The sequence below is a fragment of the Mycteria americana genome, chromosome Z (assembly GCF_035582795.1).
Source record: "Mycteria americana isolate JAX WOST 10 ecotype Jacksonville Zoo and Gardens chromosome Z, USCA_MyAme_1.0, whole genome shotgun sequence".
Lineage (NCBI taxonomy): Eukaryota > Metazoa > Chordata > Aves > Ciconiiformes > Ciconiidae > Mycteria > Mycteria americana.
The window spans coordinates 69,180,688-69,199,104 of NC_134396.1; the positions used below are offsets into that span (position 1 = coordinate 69,180,688).

At 38.3% G+C, this 18,417-nt stretch overlaps 1 protein-coding gene across 4 annotated transcripts in view; it reads right to left on the minus strand.

The window, feature by feature from the left end:
- Positions 1 to 18,417, minus strand: part of SUSD1 (sushi domain containing 1) — a 46,167-nt gene that overhangs the window by 24,496 nt on the left and 3,254 nt on the right. For 3 of the 4 annotated variants that reach the window (XR_012773414.1, XM_075488295.1, XM_075488296.1), the window contains exons 3-9: positions 18,108 to 18,263; positions 17,295 to 17,447; positions 15,789 to 15,965; positions 13,118 to 13,297; positions 10,910 to 11,089; positions 2,176 to 2,270; positions 385 to 574 (exon numbers count right to left, since the gene is read on the minus strand). Coding sequence is in view for 3 of the 4 variants with exons in the window: in XM_075488295.1 (XP_075344410.1) it covers positions 385 to 574; positions 2,176 to 2,270; positions 10,910 to 11,089; positions 13,118 to 13,297; positions 15,789 to 15,965; positions 17,295 to 17,447; positions 18,108 to 18,263 (1,131 nt within the window). In the remaining variant the exon portion in view is untranslated. The remainder of the gene's footprint in view (positions 1 to 384; positions 575 to 2,175; positions 2,271 to 10,909; positions 11,090 to 13,117; positions 13,298 to 15,788; positions 15,966 to 17,294; positions 17,448 to 18,107; positions 18,264 to 18,417) is intronic. The other variant, XM_075488297.1, reaches the window with a different exon arrangement.

Consider the following 18,417-nt stretch of genomic DNA (forward strand, 5'->3'; position numbering starts at 1 on the left):
GAATCAGTTTTCAAGGCAAGGAATGGAAACCAGTAAGCACTTGTACCATGGACTGAAATTCCAACATGTAGCCAGGAATGCCACTGCACCAATCCTGCCTTAGCCAGAAGACAAATCCTGAAGAAGCAAGTTTGCCAAATCTTACTGAAGGGCACTTACTGCCACTGCTCTGTTTGCTCATAGAGTCAATGGCCACAGCGAGCAGAAAGAAAAATGTATTGCAGAAAAAGAGGATGCTGATGGTGGCAACATGTGCGTAGTCAGCATGAAGAATGATATAGTCTAGGAGACAGCCCGTTATCCTGCCTGCTAGACTCAAAATAGTGAACTCTGCAGCACATTTAAGTTCTTCTATAAGCACAGAGAATACAAAACACAACCTACCCTTTGTTTGAAATGCTACTGTAACTGAGACAGTGACGTTTGTGGAAGAGATGGTAGTAATGTTCACCACGTAGTTACTGCCAGAGTTGAGATCTAAGCACACCTTTGGACTATCTTCACTTGTAGTAATGTTAAATATCGCATCTTCTGAGAACGTCTTCTCATCCCATCTTTGGCCCAGTATGTGAAACTATTGAAGGATTAACAAAAACAATGGTGCAATTGGTTGTGGCTCTCCAAAATTCAGAATACTAGTTCAATTAAGCCTTGAGAACCTAGGATTACACCTGTTTTAGAGTATCAGCTCAACCAAAAAAATAGGCTTGTGACTAGCTGTTTTGGTGCAACAAGATGGCTTAATAAATTAGATCTTTAATTTCTTCTGGCTGTTAAAATTATGAATACTTTTTCATATATTTCTACAACAAATAGAAGGAATCTATAACCCTACAAACACCTCTAACACAAATAGTAAGTAAATAAATATTCTTTCTTGTTTACAGCACACAGATGGAAACTACATCTGCTTGCTACTTTCTTTTCTTTTTTCTAGTTTTTCCCCCTTGCCCTACAGAAGCAGTAGTTAAGACTGAATGCCAAACAACAGTAAAAGACAAGCTTCCCTAAGATCATCCCGGTGCAGTGAAAAAGAATCCCGTTGTTTGTATGAGCTGAAGGGACAGACAAAACTTACCCAGTTGAGCTCAAATGAGTCCAGACTGTGTTCTGAACTTTACTGCATGCACTCTATGCCTACATCATCCTCAGTTTTGACTATTTTGAAGTGTCTTGCAGATAGCTGAATTCAGGCAAAAGCACGTGCACAGAGCACAGTATACCAGAGATCCACAGCTTGACAGTTACCACTGGGTACATGAAAAGCACTGTTTTTGAACTGTTAGGGTAATTGGGGACTTGTTTTTTCCCTCTCAGCAGTGCTCAATAAAAGCACTCAAACTAAAAAATACATTGGTTTATAACACAGGCGGAGAAAGACAGGCTGTTTTCGAAAATTATCACCCAACCTTGAAACGTATTTTCCACATTAACCTACCCACCCTGGAGATCCTAAATAATCCTCTTTTTCTTTTTTCGCTATTTGTACATGCTCATAAAAACAACCTTTCTTGGGATGTTGTCATTCTCAAAACGTGGGAATTCTTATCATGTCGTTTTGGCTTTCAATAACACTGACTGAACTATTTGTTTCAGAGAATATATATCTTAACTTTTAATCTTATGTTTATAGATGGAAAAAAAAAGTAGTTACCAAGGTTGCTTTCAATTTCCATGAAAAACAGTTCTAAAATGTTCAGATATAAGGCGATTGAATCTCTTGAGCAAGGCACACTATTTCAATATACCTTGCATTTCTAAAACAAGTTACATCCAGTCTCTGCAAGCGATACATTGTTTACTTGAAATGTTTGCATCACAGATAGGGACAGAGCCCAAGTTTTGCAATGTCTTCTATGTCAATGTGACCTTGAGCTCTACAATGGAATTGCACTAAAACATAAACTTGTGCTGAAACGCTTCTTATAGTTTCAAGCAGACCTTTAAGTGATTTACTGGAATGGGACCCCAACAGCTTTTGAGTTTTTCACCTAACTTTAGGACAAGGATTTGTTTCTTTCCTAACCCAGCCACCTTTAGGTTTCTAGGCAGTTCACTGGGAAGAGCGAGACAAACTACCATACAAACAAAACCCACAAAACAAATCTCCACTGCTGACTCACCAGAATTAACCAGGACAAAGTTACTCCCAATCTCAAATGCTGCCCCACTTACTGTGTATGTTTTCTGCACTCCCAATCTTCCAGTTTTCCTTTGCCACTTCACACATGTTTCATTGAATATGGACAAATTACTGAATAATTCCTCCTCTGTGAGCAAAAACATGAACATAGAATGAAAACAGTTATTATTTCTCATGCAAATCTTAACATGTTTGGAGCAATTGTTTATTTCTTCCTTTTTCTCTGTTTTGTTTTTTTTTTTTTCCAAACAGGAAAAATAAAACAAGGTAGGCAGAATTCAGGTAGTAAGTTTTCCCTTAACTGTGTTGTCTCCTAAAATTAAAATACAAGGCTAACTGAAGAAGCATGTTCTGAGCCAATGACCGTGAAGTCCTTAAACACACAGCCAGCATTACGTAAACTATCATGACTAATGAAATCAAAATACTTTGCTAGGCTTGCATTTTAATGTAGAACAATTTTAATTCTAATGACTTTACAGATCTTAAAGAGGACATTAAAACTACATTAGTTTCCTGACAGCAAAGGAAGCTCATTAACTCCATCAGACCACTGTCATGTTCCTATATATAAAAGCATACATATACAACAGCATTGTTTCTTACACAAGGATCTTCAGTATATATTGTACTCAAGACTAGAATCTTTCATACTGGGTGACCAATCCAGGCAAAAAAGCCAATGAGAAAAGACATCTTGCTCTGCTTCGGACATTCCTCCTAGTCATAATACATTAAACTTGTACCAGGTATTCCTGTATTCCTGGTCAAAGTCTTTGATTAAAGTGTGCTTATGACAGTATTACACCACCAAAAATGAAGAGCAATAAACACTGTCCCAATTCCACTACTACTGCCACCTGTTCTATACTCTCTTTGAACTTAGGTGCCAGCCTCTGGATCTCGTGACATGCAATGGTCTGTCTTCTAAACAATGGGCCACTCACATATCAACTTGAAGACTTTGTAGACCATTGGATCTCATGGATTAGAAGTCTCATGAAACTGCAAATTAAAACGTCAAGCAGATTTAAAAGAGCTGTCTGTAAGAAAAAGAGGCTACCAGTAAGCCAACAAACTTAGAAAAAAATGCTCTTCTGAATACAAGAACCTGCATTAAAGAGTTTTAAGAAAGCTTCTGTGTTAGATTGGGAAAGACCTTTTTTGTAACTGAATGAGTGTTTTGATTAACTATTTGCTTGGGTTGCTTTTTAAAATGTGTCAACATTTTTCCTTGTTTTATAATAAATAAAATTAAGTAACACAGCTACAGTAAAACACTTTTCAGAACAAACACCAGATTAAAAGAATGAAGCCCAAAGAACTAAGCATGTAGGGAGTACAGCTCTAGCAACCAGAGATACATCACTCAACATACCTGTGTTAATTTCCACACTTTCAAGAGTTAGCTTATGCCTCGGAGAAAAAGCACAGCCAGGAAGATCAACTCATCTGTTCTTTTTTTAGGCAGTTCTCTCACTGCTGTCATCAGACACAGAGCAGTTGCCTTCACATGACAAGATAATCAAGTATCCTCCCAGAGCTAAGAACAAAGCTCCTTCTGGTCACAACTAAGATCGACAGTGAGCGTATTTGCTCCTCTTCTTTCCTTCACCAGCCTTCAAATAGTCACTCCTTTGTCCTACTACCGTATTTTCTTATTACATTCACTACATGACGAACGTCATACAATCCAAGCTCATGTAGATTCTAAGCTGAAAAGCCCTTACTAGCTGCTAAAAAATGAAGGGGATTTATAGGACAGCCTTGGTAGATACTTCAGAAATATTCACACAATAGTTGCTGTACTGCCCTGCTGTAAAAGCAAGCACAGCTCAAGGCACTCTTCCTCCATATGTAAACTTCATTACTATTTCACAGGGTAGCACAGGGACATGAAGCTGTCACTGAAATATATGAATACATCAATAGCCTCTAAAATTTCTGTGTGTAGGCATTTATTTAGAACTAAAGTGTAACTGTTTATGTATTTTGCAGCACTTTTCTTTTTCCTTTTTTTTTTATTAGACCTGTCATAACACTGTGTTCTAATTATACCTCTCTCTCCACATGTTCAACAAATAGATGTTTCACTCACTAGACCAATTTATCTCCCAACTAATTTTAATTCCCCCCATTCCAAACTGTTGTTAAATATGGAAATGCTGTTGAAAGCTTCCGCTTCTACAGAACAGAAGAAAAAGAGATTAATCTACATGTCCTCTAAAATAAATTTCCTTACAAATGGCTGTGTTATTGTGTTTAAGTGCTTATTATTATTGTTATCTGTTTCACAGTAATGTCTAGAAACTCTGCAGTATTAACACTTCCGTACCAACACAGAGCCAAAGAGTACGTTCAGCTGTTGTATTCTTTAAAACAGATACATTTTTATTAAAAGACCAGATGGCAAAAAATCACAGCACAGCCAGAGTGAAAATGTTTGCATATCCATGAGATCTGAATTAAAATGCATAACAAGAAAGAAAAAAAAAAAAAGTACTCTCCAAGACTGCTCAGCAAGAAAATCAGGCACTTGATTCATGAGTTTATAAAATATTTAGTAAAAAAATAAAGCAAAATAAAGTGGCAAACAACAAAAAAAAGTGATTATGCCAGGTATTCAGGCAGGGAAAGAAATCTTATACAGTGGCCTCCTTGGAAGGAAGAAGGCAGTAGTAGTAGCTTTTTTTCCTGTAACTACATCAATTTTTTTGTCATGGTTTCTGAACTTTCAGAAGGACAAGGCCACCATGCAATTCCCATACGTCCACAGAACAGCTGGCAGACTTTTTCTCAAAAGTTTCCACTCTAAATGGGTAGAAGTGAAAGAGGATGAAAAGCTGCAATACACACAGAGCAAACACCGCCACAAAGTCCCGGGCTTTCTGAGGAGACTGCTTTTCCTCCCTTATTCTTACTGATCACACGCTCTGTTTGGATAACCAAATGTACAGTAAGTGCTTAATCCCAGTAGCATAAACACAGTATCCAGTAACAGCACAAAGGTATCTCTGAAAAAACTATTCTTGCACCTAGAGGTAAACAGGTTCCCTGACAGATTAGTCCTCCTGTGAAATCTAATGGTGCCAGCGACTTCCAGAGCTTGGGAACTCCCAATGTGAAACGCACTATACGTGCCTGGCCTCAGTGTGACGTCTTAGCAGACAGTGGCATCCAGGTCTTCAACGTATCTGATTTTGATCAACAGCTTTCACTCAGACTCACAAATGAGATGGGAGAAGTGAAGACCCTCAATTTCCCCATCCTTCAGCACTAGAAATTTCAAGTTGTGATTAACCGAGAAGGCCACTGGATGCCACTGCTGCTCCACTGACCTCCCGGTTACCCTCACAATCTCCTTTGCATCCCAAGGGAAAGGGTCCTAGAAACGACATGAAAATGCCTGCAGACCAGAGCAGAAGGGCGGAAAAAGATCCTGGAGAAGTCAAATACTGAAAGGCAAATCTGACAGAGGGTAGAGAGATGCAAATAGCACCTGGCTGTTAGCAGCCAGGCAAGACAGGTGCTGGTAAACAGAGCACAAATGGGAGAGTGCAAAAAGCAAGGAACAAGTGATTCAACAGAGCCAGTAAGTGTTGGAGGGGAAGAAATCATGTTAAGAAAGCCAAAGAAATTAATTCTAAGAAGGAAAATAAGGAGTGAAGGTCTCAGTCTTCTTTACCCCAGTTTTAAAAACTCTGCTAGGAAGGAGGGTCCCTCTCTATGCTTGAGTGCATGGGAAAATCTTCATAGTAATTACAGCCAGTGCATAAACGCCTGTACTGTCATGCTCTTCTGCCTTAACCCTGTACTGTGAGGACCAACCTTAATCCTTTGCTTATCTGCCTCTGCCAGTTGAGGTCCCAGTACTCAGTGTTGTTATTTGCTGATTCAGAAAAACATCGTAACACAGAAACAACTCTATGTCTAAACAGTCATTAAAACCACGTGACTTCTTCCACATATACAATCCATTAGTCCTCAGTTGAAAGAGCACTCAACTACCACTGACCTCAGCTCAAGATACCTCAGTGAAGTATTTTTGAACTTGCATGAAAAAACAGTATTTACCAGAAAGCAGATAGAACCAGCTCCAATCTGACATTTCACTTTCTGCAAGTAGCTAAGAGAGCATCCACATGTGCAAATTCACTTACAGAGCTCTTCCCACCAACCCCCACACATACATGCAATTTAGAGGAAAGAAAAAAATATCGAAGTATTAGCTTTTTTTGGTATGTTTTGCCTGTTCAATTCTGTGAAAACTGTGAATGATGCTGCAAATGCCATCTGCTACTAACATGCACCACACATACATTCAGACACAGAAATGAAATGACTGCAAACAACATTTCAAACAGAACTGCTCAGATTGTTTCAAGGCACCTGTTCCATAGCATAGAGGCAAACTCCTCTTGCAGAGTAGCTTTCGCAAGTGTACACGGAATTTATTTTGCAAAAGATGTATCTTCAGTATTTATACCTTTTAGGGTAGCATGGTAGGTTTTTATGAGTTTTTCACATTTTGAGTAACATACTTGCTTCCAGTTTAAGTAGGATTGCAAAATTTCAGCAGGTTTTCACCTTCAACCCCAAACTTTACACAGAGGAAATCCACAAAGAAATAGCAAAGCTGTAGGCAGACAGTCATCCAGGAAGGAGCAGACAGATAGCTAATGATTTACTACTTCCTTTGGTCTAAAAATGTTACCAAGAGACAATCAGGAGCAGAGTAATTAATGTATTGAACCAGACTGACAAAAACATAAATGCAATTGTGAGCACACTTACAAAGGAAAGATGTATCAATCCAGGGTGTCACACTAGACAGGATTAGACGGGCTGGGATTAGAAATGCACATGACCTACTCCCTGGCTGAAAGAGGTTCCAAAGACTGGAGACTGGTATTTGCCATCACAAACTGGGTAAGTATTAATTTTGTTTCAAACAAACAAACAAAAGCCTAAATAGCCCTGCAAAAAGCTACAGGTTTTTTTGTTTAATTGTCACTGGGTTGCATCACTTGGATGTAAGAAGTAGCACCTCCCATAACACAGACTCCACCTGTGTTTTTCTAGGCAATTAAAGAAATTACCAGATTACCAGATGTCTGGATTTAATATATCAAATTAGGCCTTTACAAGAACTCAGGCCAATCAGATCCTTTTCATTGATGACTATAATTATCCTAATTGTTTGATGGGGTTCTTATTCCTACAGAACCATGGGTTTTTAATCAATGCTCACAGATGTGAGTGACACCTTTTCTATTAAACTCGTAACTGTTAAGATGAATTATTTACACATGTCTGGGAATAAAAATTAGGAAAGTGACAGTTAAGCCATTCATTGTTGTGTGGAAATTACTGATGCTGCCACCACAGAAACATTCCAACTGCCTTTCTGTATCGTCTCTTATTGTACAAGTGAGGATGTAAAAACTGACATCCCAGCAAGTTCTAGCTAGAAGGTAAATCAGTCATTGGGAATAGGGATAAAGCATAGGAGAAGAAGGGAAAGTGAAAGCAAAGGGAAAACAACGCTGGATTAAAGAGTAACCAGATCCTCTCAGTTGCATGGAAATTATCTTTGCTATAGGTCTACAGTTAAATGACATCTGAAGGATGATCCTGCTCTGTTTATTCCAGACTGGATTCAGATTTTGCTTTTGACTTTTTTCAAGGGTTTTTTTTTTTTGCATTATGAAAATATTCTTTCCCTCTTCTGCAATGTTTTAAAGTGCACAGCGTGGACAATCTGCTATGCCTTCCCTGGACTGATTCATCAAACCGCTCTTCCTTCTAAACCCTCACATCTCTGCAGCATGTACTTAGCAAGTATCCTCCATCCTCTTCAGCTGTTAGAATTTTCAGTGCTGGCATACAACACCCATTTTCTGGGAAATGACTCAAAACCAACTTACACCTTATTCTCTTGATGTTTCGAAGGTACTCCACATTATTATCTCAACAAATCTCCAGAGGTCAAGACATGCAGCTAAATTCTATTTATGGATGGGGAGTCACAACACAGAAAAATGAAGCATTCTGAAACAGAAAATTAGTCTTTAGTGAAAGATGGACAGTTCACATTGCATTTAGTGAGACGTAACATAAAAAAGAGCATGCACAAAAAAGGTTATGACACAGAAGCTCCAAGCTCGGGATCAGATGGAACATGCACTGGTGTGAAGAATGACTTTTTCCCTATTTGAGTTCCAGGTTCACAATACATTAGGACTGGATCATCTTTTCCTCACTACACCATGGATGTGAAGACTGTAATCTGCTCACTGCCCTTACCGCCTAACACTACTTCGGAAGGCTCTCACAACTGACCAGGAAGAATGCTGCACTGTCAGACTCAGCATTAAAAGAACAGAGGTCCATTTTCCCTTTTCAGTAGAACAGCTATTTCCCACTGCCTGAGTTTTGGAATGTTTTACCAATAATGCGCATTACCTTCCCATGGAGGTCAGATTCACTCCCTTCTCCAGCCTTTTTACATATCCATGGACTTTTCCCACCCATGTGCAGCAGCTGCTTCTTTTGCAAGGACAATATTTCACTTAACACATCAAAAACACTTTAATAAATGCATTTCTAATAATATAGTGAATAGTGGTACTGGAGACTTATTTAAATACTGAGATGTTGTTCTTTAATGCAGGCTTATATTTTTTTCCCTGGATAAAAACAAGGAAATTGGACAAACTGTTTGTCTTTCTTAAGAGACCATATTGTTGCTACCCACACCAATAGATGCTAAACACACTGAATACTAACGATCTCCAAAGAAAACAGACATAGAGAAGTTTTCTAGTGAAGGAGTTTTCTAGGATCAGAATAATGAGCAGCAGCCAACCCAGCCTACATCCTTACAGCTGGGACTAGAGCCAATTGTTACAGAAAGGGCAGATCAGATACTGTGAAAAAGCTCTCCATGACAAGGATATGTCTAGGACTTGGGACTGGGAAATTGGAAAAAGCTTGATGAACAATAGAAGGGAGGACTCTGCAAACAGGATTAAGAGAGCTGCAGTAGGTAAAAGGACTATTTCCCTCCAGAATATCCTTAACAATTGTCCAACTAACATAGAAAACTGTATCAGACACCGCCCCTTTTGTGCATGAACTGACCCCTTCCTAACTGTGAAGACTGGAAAAAGTACCAAAAAAGGTTTTAAAGCTGCATATGGTATTAAGAGCAAGGGAACCCTGTAAGCACCCTGTTCACCAGAATTCATCTTAACTTTCCCTGGATGCCCAAGAAATAAGTTCTAAAAAGTTAAGCTTTGTGTGTGTGTGTGTGTGTGTGTGTACGTGCACGCACGTACACAATCTACACATACTACAAGGGGAAAAGATTTTACTTCAGCATCTATGTTAGCCCTTCCTGACCTTTTACTGTCAAACATTTGTATCCAAGCTCAACGAAAGACAAAACCGACTTTTTCAAAGGAGCCTGGACTAGTTAGGCTATTTTTTAGAAGTTTTTTTCCATTCTACTTGACAGTAACTCTGATTTTTTTGGCCCTCTGATCCAACAGCTAGAGTTGGAGTCTGCATTTTGGCTTCTGGCAAAGCTCTTACTGAACTCCATGGTAATCCTGTGAGTGCAGTCTGCCGGTTCAGGCCCTTCAAAGCTCTAGACAGAACTCTCAGCACAGCAAAGACTGACACATCTGATTAACTTAGTCACTCTACACAATGTTGGCTTCAAAACCAATTCAGAAAGTACAGCTATGCAAATTGCCTAAATGAAATATGAATTATGACTTCTTTTTATCAGGGAACTGTAAAAAATGAGAGAACTGCTTTTCTGCACGCTCATTTTATTTGATGTCACGTGTTTTATATTTGCAGTGAATGCGTAAGACATCAAGTGAGGCAAGAGAGGCATCAAGTGGCAACTCTTTGTGTATAGGCTTGGTCTGTGAAGTGGTAACAGTCAAAGACAGGCTTCCAGTCCTTTTGAAAAACATGTGGATGTTACAAAGCTACAGGAACATTACCATCTGCAAAAGACAGCACTGCTACTTAAGAACAAGAGATAGACTTGATGGTAGAGCTATCTTGTGACGCCTCTTTCTAAGGACACAGAGAACACTAAGGAGCACAATAGCTATAGTTCAAAACATTGGCTTTTTTTTTTTTTTGCTATTATTGAAATGTCAGTACATCCTGTCTCCAAGCCCACAGTATGACAACACCTTCATGACACATCTCCCTTCTCAGGACTCATTCTTTTATAAGAAAATCCTTCTGGACTGAAATTCAGACAACTAGATCTACGCTGGAAAGGCAACCATGAACAATTTTTACTTTGGGCATTATGAGAGAATAAAAAAATAAAAGGATTTTTTAATTCCATTGCCCCTACTTTCATTGCAGTGCACTTTACAGTATTAGGTCCACAACAAAATGTCGATAAATGCCTTCTGCTCATCTGGTGATGTTCCCCTTTCTTTTAAAGCTGAAGGTCTCAGTGCAGCATTGAAACTCCAGTTCCATTAGCCCCTTTCTGTTTGAAATAATAAGCAAGACAGCTACAGAAAGATCTGTGGCATCAACTAGAAATTGTTGCATGGTTAACATTCTCTTCCGTGACCCTTCCATCCAAAAGTACCACCATGTTTCCTAAATTGTAAATTAGAAAGGGATTTCTTGCCTTCATCCTTCCTCCTGTTCCTACCTTCAGAACAGGAATGAGAAACTATTTAAATAGCACACCCCACAGCAGCTTCCTGGAGTAATATTTACCTTTGCATATGTATGTAATATTCTCCCATGACTGATCTATTGTGCATTCTGAAAAATTCCTGTCTCCATCAAAATAATATCCTTCTTTACACTGATAGTACACTCTGCTCCATAGAGTGGTAGAGTTGTGCCAGATCATTTCTGTGTGTGGAATCAGCAAAGGTTTGCCACAGTTTATTTCTGAAACAGAAAAAACAGGGTAACAAAACCTGAAAATGAAAACAGGCAAGGCATATCAAAGTGTTTAACGAAGAGAGATGAATTGTCCTAGCAAGTAGCAATTCACTTTTTTCCACTTCCTAGTGATTTCTAGAAGTCAGGCCAGCCATTCAGAACCCAGAATTCTGTGACTGGAGACTTTCTAGCAGGGTGGGGCATTTAGCCTTCAAGATGAACCATAAAATAAAAGTGTCCTGTTAAGAAATGGAGAACAAGGATCTCTAAGCAAATTTTTACAAGTGAATCTATCTTTTCACACTCTCTTATACCCCACACGCTATTTATTCCCTTATTTTACCTATCAATAGTAACAATACATCTGAAAAACAACACATGGTCCAAGGAGTGACACGGAAGAACAGCATCAAGGAGGCTATCTTCCTCTGCCAGTGGATTTAATTCAAGCTTTGTAAAAAGGAGAAGCTGCTACAGACAAGCAGAAAGAGGACTTCTGGGGGAAAATTTGATGCATTATTCAGACCACTTTAGAGATAATTAGAAAGCTGGGGTAATGCACTTATAAATTAATTCTTTTGCTCAGTTGTTTTCAGGGGCTTCATAATAAAACTAGGGAACAAAAAAGAACAAAGAGTAAACATCAAATCAATGGAAGAATATTATTAAGGGTTAAAATTCCCTTTCAAATACACAATGGATGTTACACCCCAATAAAAGATTCTGCATCACTTCATTTATAAGAAGTAAACAATGTAAGAGTTAAAATCTTACCTTCACTAAAGCTTAAATGCAGAAAACAAGTGCTTTTAAAACTGTTTAATAAACAATCTTAAGTGATTCTGAAATTCTACTCAGAAAAGGAAAACAAAGAAGTAAAAAACAAAGTGTATAGAATCATGATCTGTACAACCTTTAAAGGAAAGGTTAAACATATGTATTGCAATGGGCAATACATCCACCATCATGACTACCTTCCTTTTCATATCCCAGTGTGTATGAATGTATGTATTATAAATCATGAGAACAAGCTTTAGAATAACTAATACGCATGCAAAGAATATGCTTAACTTATAGAAGGACAGTATGTGATGAGATACAAAAATTACTGCTGCTTAACTCCAGCTATCTGCCCACAGCCATCCTGTAATGAGATCAAAAAACAGAAATGCACAAGTATGTTTCTGTGTAACATAGTGAACCTTCTATTTAGACTGGTGACCCAGAATAAGAATATTAAAGAAGATTCTAAAAGTAGAGAGTAGTTGTAACATAGACATGGCACTTTCAGAAAAATTACTACATTTGATTGCAATGAAGAGAAGACTTGACCCTGCTGGATCAAGCTGAAAAGATATTAATCATTCAGTGAATGGAAAAGTGAAGTTGTGCCAATGTAAAAACTGACTAAAGACTCTAGTTATCCTGAGGTCACATTAATTAATAATATGAACTCAGAGTAACAATACACTAGAAATTTGGTTGGGCAAAATACTTTTTTTAAATGTACCTTTGTGTTTCTTATCAAGGAACTTGTTAGGCTATACTCTTTCAAATCATAGTAACAAAACAGATTTATGACTCATGTCAAATAACAATAGCATGCTTGAGCAATTATAGTATGCAACTAGAAACCGTCCGAATGTGGGAATTTTAAGGGGACTCTAGCTGCTAATAGTGGTTCAACTTCCGAGTAGTGGATTCAACTACAGAGTAGATATTGAGCTGGTGCTGTAGAAAAACGGCACCAATTTGGGCTGAATTTTCATCTCATGGAAATCCCAATGCCTGACATGCATTGGGATTTTGTCCTTAGAATGTTAACTTTTAACAATTAACTGCAACTTCCTTAGCAACACAGATTAAAAAACGCTGTTTAATATACAGCTTTTGTTTTGTGACTGAACTTCATATGCCAGAACACTGTATAAACTGAATGCCCGAAGAGGATGTCTCTATTCAATGACTGCTATCTATTATGGTGGTTGAAACGGTATCCTATGCTAAATAAATCTGAAGGCAGATTTCATTTACCTTTGCACACCAAATCAGTACCATCCCATTGTCCTTTGGCATTGCAGACTGCAGTCTGATTGCCGCTTGCAATAAAGTAACCATGAAGACAACTGTAAGTAACTTCACTTCCATATGTGGTCCCATTTACAGATGCTGGATGTGCATTTAAAACAGAAGGTGGAACCCCACAATCCACACCTACGGAGAAGAAGAAAGAGGAAGATAAACTTGTTAGTCAAGCAGCAGAAGTAATGACAGCTGCACTGCCATGAGTATTTCTGTCATCATTATCAACAAACCCTCTTCTCCTGTGGTGATCCAACACTCCTTCATGTTCTCTGTGACAACTGAGAGTGCTGTAGCTACTCCAGAGCTGCTTCCAAATAAAATGACTTCTCTCTGCCTTTCTCTCAGTATGGCATGCTAAATCTGTGACTCCTTCCTCAGCCTAGCTGCTAGCATACAGAAAATGTCCTGGTTTCTTTTAATCTTTAAGATTCTCCTGCTTTTACAAACCTGATTACAGGTGGCAAGCTGGTTCTATACCATTTGTAGTCAGCAACAGTCAGAGGGAGGCAGATGAGCAGAAACTGCCTTTAGGAAGGAAAATTTTTAAAAGTGCACAGGACCAGAGAAATGCAAAACCACAGAAAAGGTTACAACATACAATACAAAAGCATCCTGTTAAAGCAAGAGTCCAGAGTCCACATGGTGTTCAAAATGCATTGTAATAGTTGCTCTGTTCACAAAAATGCTGAGTTGTAATTTACAAATGCATAAAACGAAGCAGCACAAAACCCAATTTGTTTGATAATGTCCATTTTCAAAGGTAAGCAACCATCTAAAAGGCTTTCATATTAGCATGACACAACATTCATATTCAACAGTTTAACTGCACCTCTTCACGTACATCACATCTTCACATTAGACTATCTGACTTTTCATCTCAAGACAATTTTTTAATTAATATTCAAGGGAAGCTATACTCTTCAAAGACACCATTACATCCACACACTTATAATTAAATAAAAAAAAGAGGATCTGTTCCACTTACAGTACCCTGATGTTAGGTCACACATCTTACCAAGTTTGACCTACCTTCAATGGCCAGTTTCATCATGACTATATAAATAACCTAAATTACCACAGGAAGGAAGACAAAAGACAAACTTACTGATTTTCCTGAAAAAGAAGACATTACATCTGGCCAGGAGAAATTCTTAAATAAGTCATGAAGACTTATCAGGAAAACTCTCAGAGTTTAAAGAATTACTTAAAGGTGCCTTTACTAATATTAAAAAAAAACAAAACAAAACAAAACAAAAAAAACCACCCCACAGACTTGCCAGTTTTACAAAAAGAGAAGTCCTAACTGAAATCCAGGAAAAGAGCTTGCAAAACAAAGGGGAAATAATTTTGTCATTTCAGACTCATGGGCTGTTTCTTGGTGTTTGATGTATTTTATTTCAATTAAACATGAAATGCTCAGAAACTCCAACCTGACCTACTGTTTTGATTGTAGAAATTAAAAAGTCACATGAAAAAGCAATTACTGAAAAATATTAATAAAAAACAAATGTAACAACAACTCACAATGATCACATTCCACAAGCTTTCTTTAGGGACCTCTTGAGACTTTGGGCACTTCATTTTTGTTTTCAAATTCATTGTCCTCTATTTATTTTTTTGGGAAAAATGTTATTTCAATTGTTTTATTTTTTATGCCAATAATTTAGAATTAAATTGTTTTATCTTTTCTTTCTTACAATTTTTCTAGTGATATTTAATATTTCACTTTTCCCAACCACACTGATTTAGCATCCTTATTGTAATTTATTCACTTCCCATAGACACACATAGAAACATTACATCTCTATCCACTCTCAAAGGAAAAAAAAAAAGAATAAAAAAAGAAAACAGGAAAGAATTAGAAAACAAGAGGGCTTTTGTATTTTGAGAGAAGAAACTCTCCTCTCTAAGTGGTAATTTTCAGAATGAAAATTCTCCCCTGCAGAATTGTTATACACAGTGTAGCTTCTGTTAGCTAGCACTTCAAGTGTCATTTAACTAATATACAGACTTTCTAACTACTCACAGGAACACAAAATCCTGCACTTGTAAGCAGTAATATTTCAACAGAATGGGCGATTAGAACACCCAAGCAAGTGGAAGGTTTAAAGATGCTCACGGAGAACTTTACACTTCAGAGATGTGAAAGCATTTGCTCATGTACAAATGGTCTTAAAATCGTGAAGACTATCCAGAGATGACGGGTGGTATGATGCCTCTCTTCTGCATCTACAGTCAACCTTTGGAAAAAACTTCACAAGCTGTCAGAAAAATTATTCTTTTCATGAGAGGTCACTGATGTCTTCCAACTCAGTGGCCTCTCCCAAGAAATGCTACAGAAATCTAGTTGTCTAGGCCTTGGTTCACAGGCACAAGGACACATCGCAGTGTCTGTAAAAATGCAAGGACCAGCATTGAAAATGTCATAGCACTAACAAGAAGAGGTGGCACAATTTTATATCCTGTCCTTTTCTTTTCTTCTTTGTTTGCAAATAGCCAGATCTTGAAAAATTATCCTTTGGATTGAGAAAACAGTCTCAATCTGTCTTTCACAAACATACTTCCCCATGCATAAACCCCCTTAATGAAGAATTTAAAAAAGATTTAAGACTCTTTTCACCTTTACAGCTTAAGGTGGCAGGTTCCCAAGTTTCATTTGCAGTGCAATATGAGAACTTTTCCTCGTTGCTGTAAAACCCTTCTTTACATTCATAATGAACCGTACTTCCTGGTAGCAAGCTGTAGTTCCCCACAATGTAGCCATGCTTCATTTCAGGAGGGGAACCACATCCAATTTCTGCAAAGAGATTGGTTTAAAAGATCTCACAGTACGAAAATCACAACACATGACCACTTTAAGATGAGCTGAACTGGATGGTCACATCACAAATTACACCCAATCTGATGAATCTGAGGGGTCACCAAGACCGTAGAAGATGAGTTAAGAGTTGTACTGGCCATGGTTGGAGGAACACAGTGATCCAGGTATTGAGCTGCACCTTTATTAACATATAGCTGCAGCCATTCACAACACCGAAGAGGAGATATTGCAATGCAATGGTGCTTTGCATGTGCCAGTCTCCTCACAGCAATGGCTGAATGATCCTTCAACACCAGAGGAAAGTATCAGGCCACAACGCGCAGCTTTATTTCCCTGTTCATGGGAAAGGTGAAGCACTGAGGATAGGCTGAAATTAAATGGCCTGCCCCTCAATTCCTCCATCTCACTGAACCAGCCTGCATACAAAAGCTACATTCCTTCAGCACAGCTGCTTGACAGGGCTCCCTTGTCCAACTCTGCAAGCAACACAGTCAGTACAGACACCCTACTTCACCACAGCATGTGGAGGAGGAAGCTGGTTAAATAAGCAGGGTTATCAGCAATTCTGGTAAAATGAAGCGGAGCACTCCAGTTGGAAACACTGGATGAACTACAGGCAGTGAGCTTTACTGATGGTTCTTGCAATAATTCAGAAACGAGAGCTGGATATAATCGAGACAGTTCCTTCCTCCTGGGATGCCTGGGTTCATTACATACTCTGACGGCTACAGCTTACACTGCTAGCACTTTGCATCTGTGAAAATCTACACTAGAGAGGAAAGGAGGAACAGTTTCAAATTGAATGGGTTTTTTTTTTTTAATGGCAAGATAAACAGAACAGCTTATTTATGCAGGTGGCACAGTATGTAATAAAGAGCTAAACTATTATTTTATTATTCCTCTCCCCTAGGCTCGTTTCATTCATCTGACCTCTCCTACCAGCTATTTATCCTCTCTTCCCTTCCCCTTCATGCAGTGTGATATATAAGCAAGTGGATTATACCATACTTCCTTCCTACTCAAAAACTAACTACATCACCTTCACGGCATTATTAAGCTTCTCTGACCCTGCACACCTGAACCACTGCTGAGAGCCTGTAGAAATCATATCCGGTGTCAACTCTACCATCCCGACATCAATGGAACAAAGTGAACCCAAGAAGAAAAAAATCATACAGCAAGCAAAGTCCACGAAGTCCTGCAGACTTAAAATCACAGGTCAGAGTAGGTACTACTGTATCATGTAAGAGCTGATTTTATCTGCTAGCAAGAACACCATCCAAAGCACCCAACAGCATCTCTCACCTTTGCATGAAACTATATTCTCATCTGGATGAAAAGAATGCTCTCCATTTTCTAATTTATAACCATCATTGCAGTAACACTTGTAGCTCCCTTCAGTATTCACGCATCTTGCATTGCGACCACACAGCCCAGATTCCTCACATTCATCTATATCTAAAAATTCAGAGAAAAATACATGCACTTGGTAATAGGGTGTTTTTTTAATTAATATAGGACCCAAGCTTTAAACACATACAGCATTCCATAAAGGGCTCTATGTAGCTTCTGATGGCTTTTCTGGGAAACAAAGGAGCTTATCATTGCCTGGTGTTCAAGCATCCGGAAGGAGGAGACTCTCAATTTTGTAGCTAGCTATCTTTAAAGTGTTTCTGTTTTACCTGACAAATAGTTTCCAATGTTATCTCCTGCTACAACAATCCCAGAAAAATCCTGTACGTGCAAATATCTTAATCAGTTACAACAGTTCATTACTGTAACAAGGAAGTGGCTAATTTTCTACACTAAACACAAATACGACATACTGGGGGAAAGTTAAGTGTCATCTTATTTTCTTAAATTTAGTTTCTTTTTCTGGAAGGATTATTGCTTGAATCTGATTGTGAAGCAATGACTTGTAACACAGCAAAGAATACAAAAATGGAACTAATTCATAGCTGTTAGAACCTAGATGTCAAGTAAGTGTTTGCATCCACAGCAGAAAGTGTTCTGATATAGTTTTAGAAAGCAAGTTCTAAAGTGACAGGAAAAAAAGATTTGTGCAGTAGAAAATTAAGTTCTGGACTCCTGGTGGTCAAGATTCTTTGTGATGTCTACCTGTACAGTTCGTGCCATCATTGGGAATAAATGTCTTGTTGTTGTTGGAGGCTCGGAACCCATCAAGGCAAACACAGTAAAAACTTCCGTGTGTATTATGACACAGTGTATGATTTCCACAGATCTTGCTGGCTCCAATCTGACATTCATCTTTATCTGTCAGCATATTTAAAACACATCAGAGAGAGATTAAGAAAAGTAGAATATCCTTCCCTCCTCACTCATTCTTGGGTAACCAGACTTCCCCTTACTGTTTTTCCTTCTAAGTTATTTGGGATGTAAACACTGCTAGTAAGCTGTGGAGTATTTA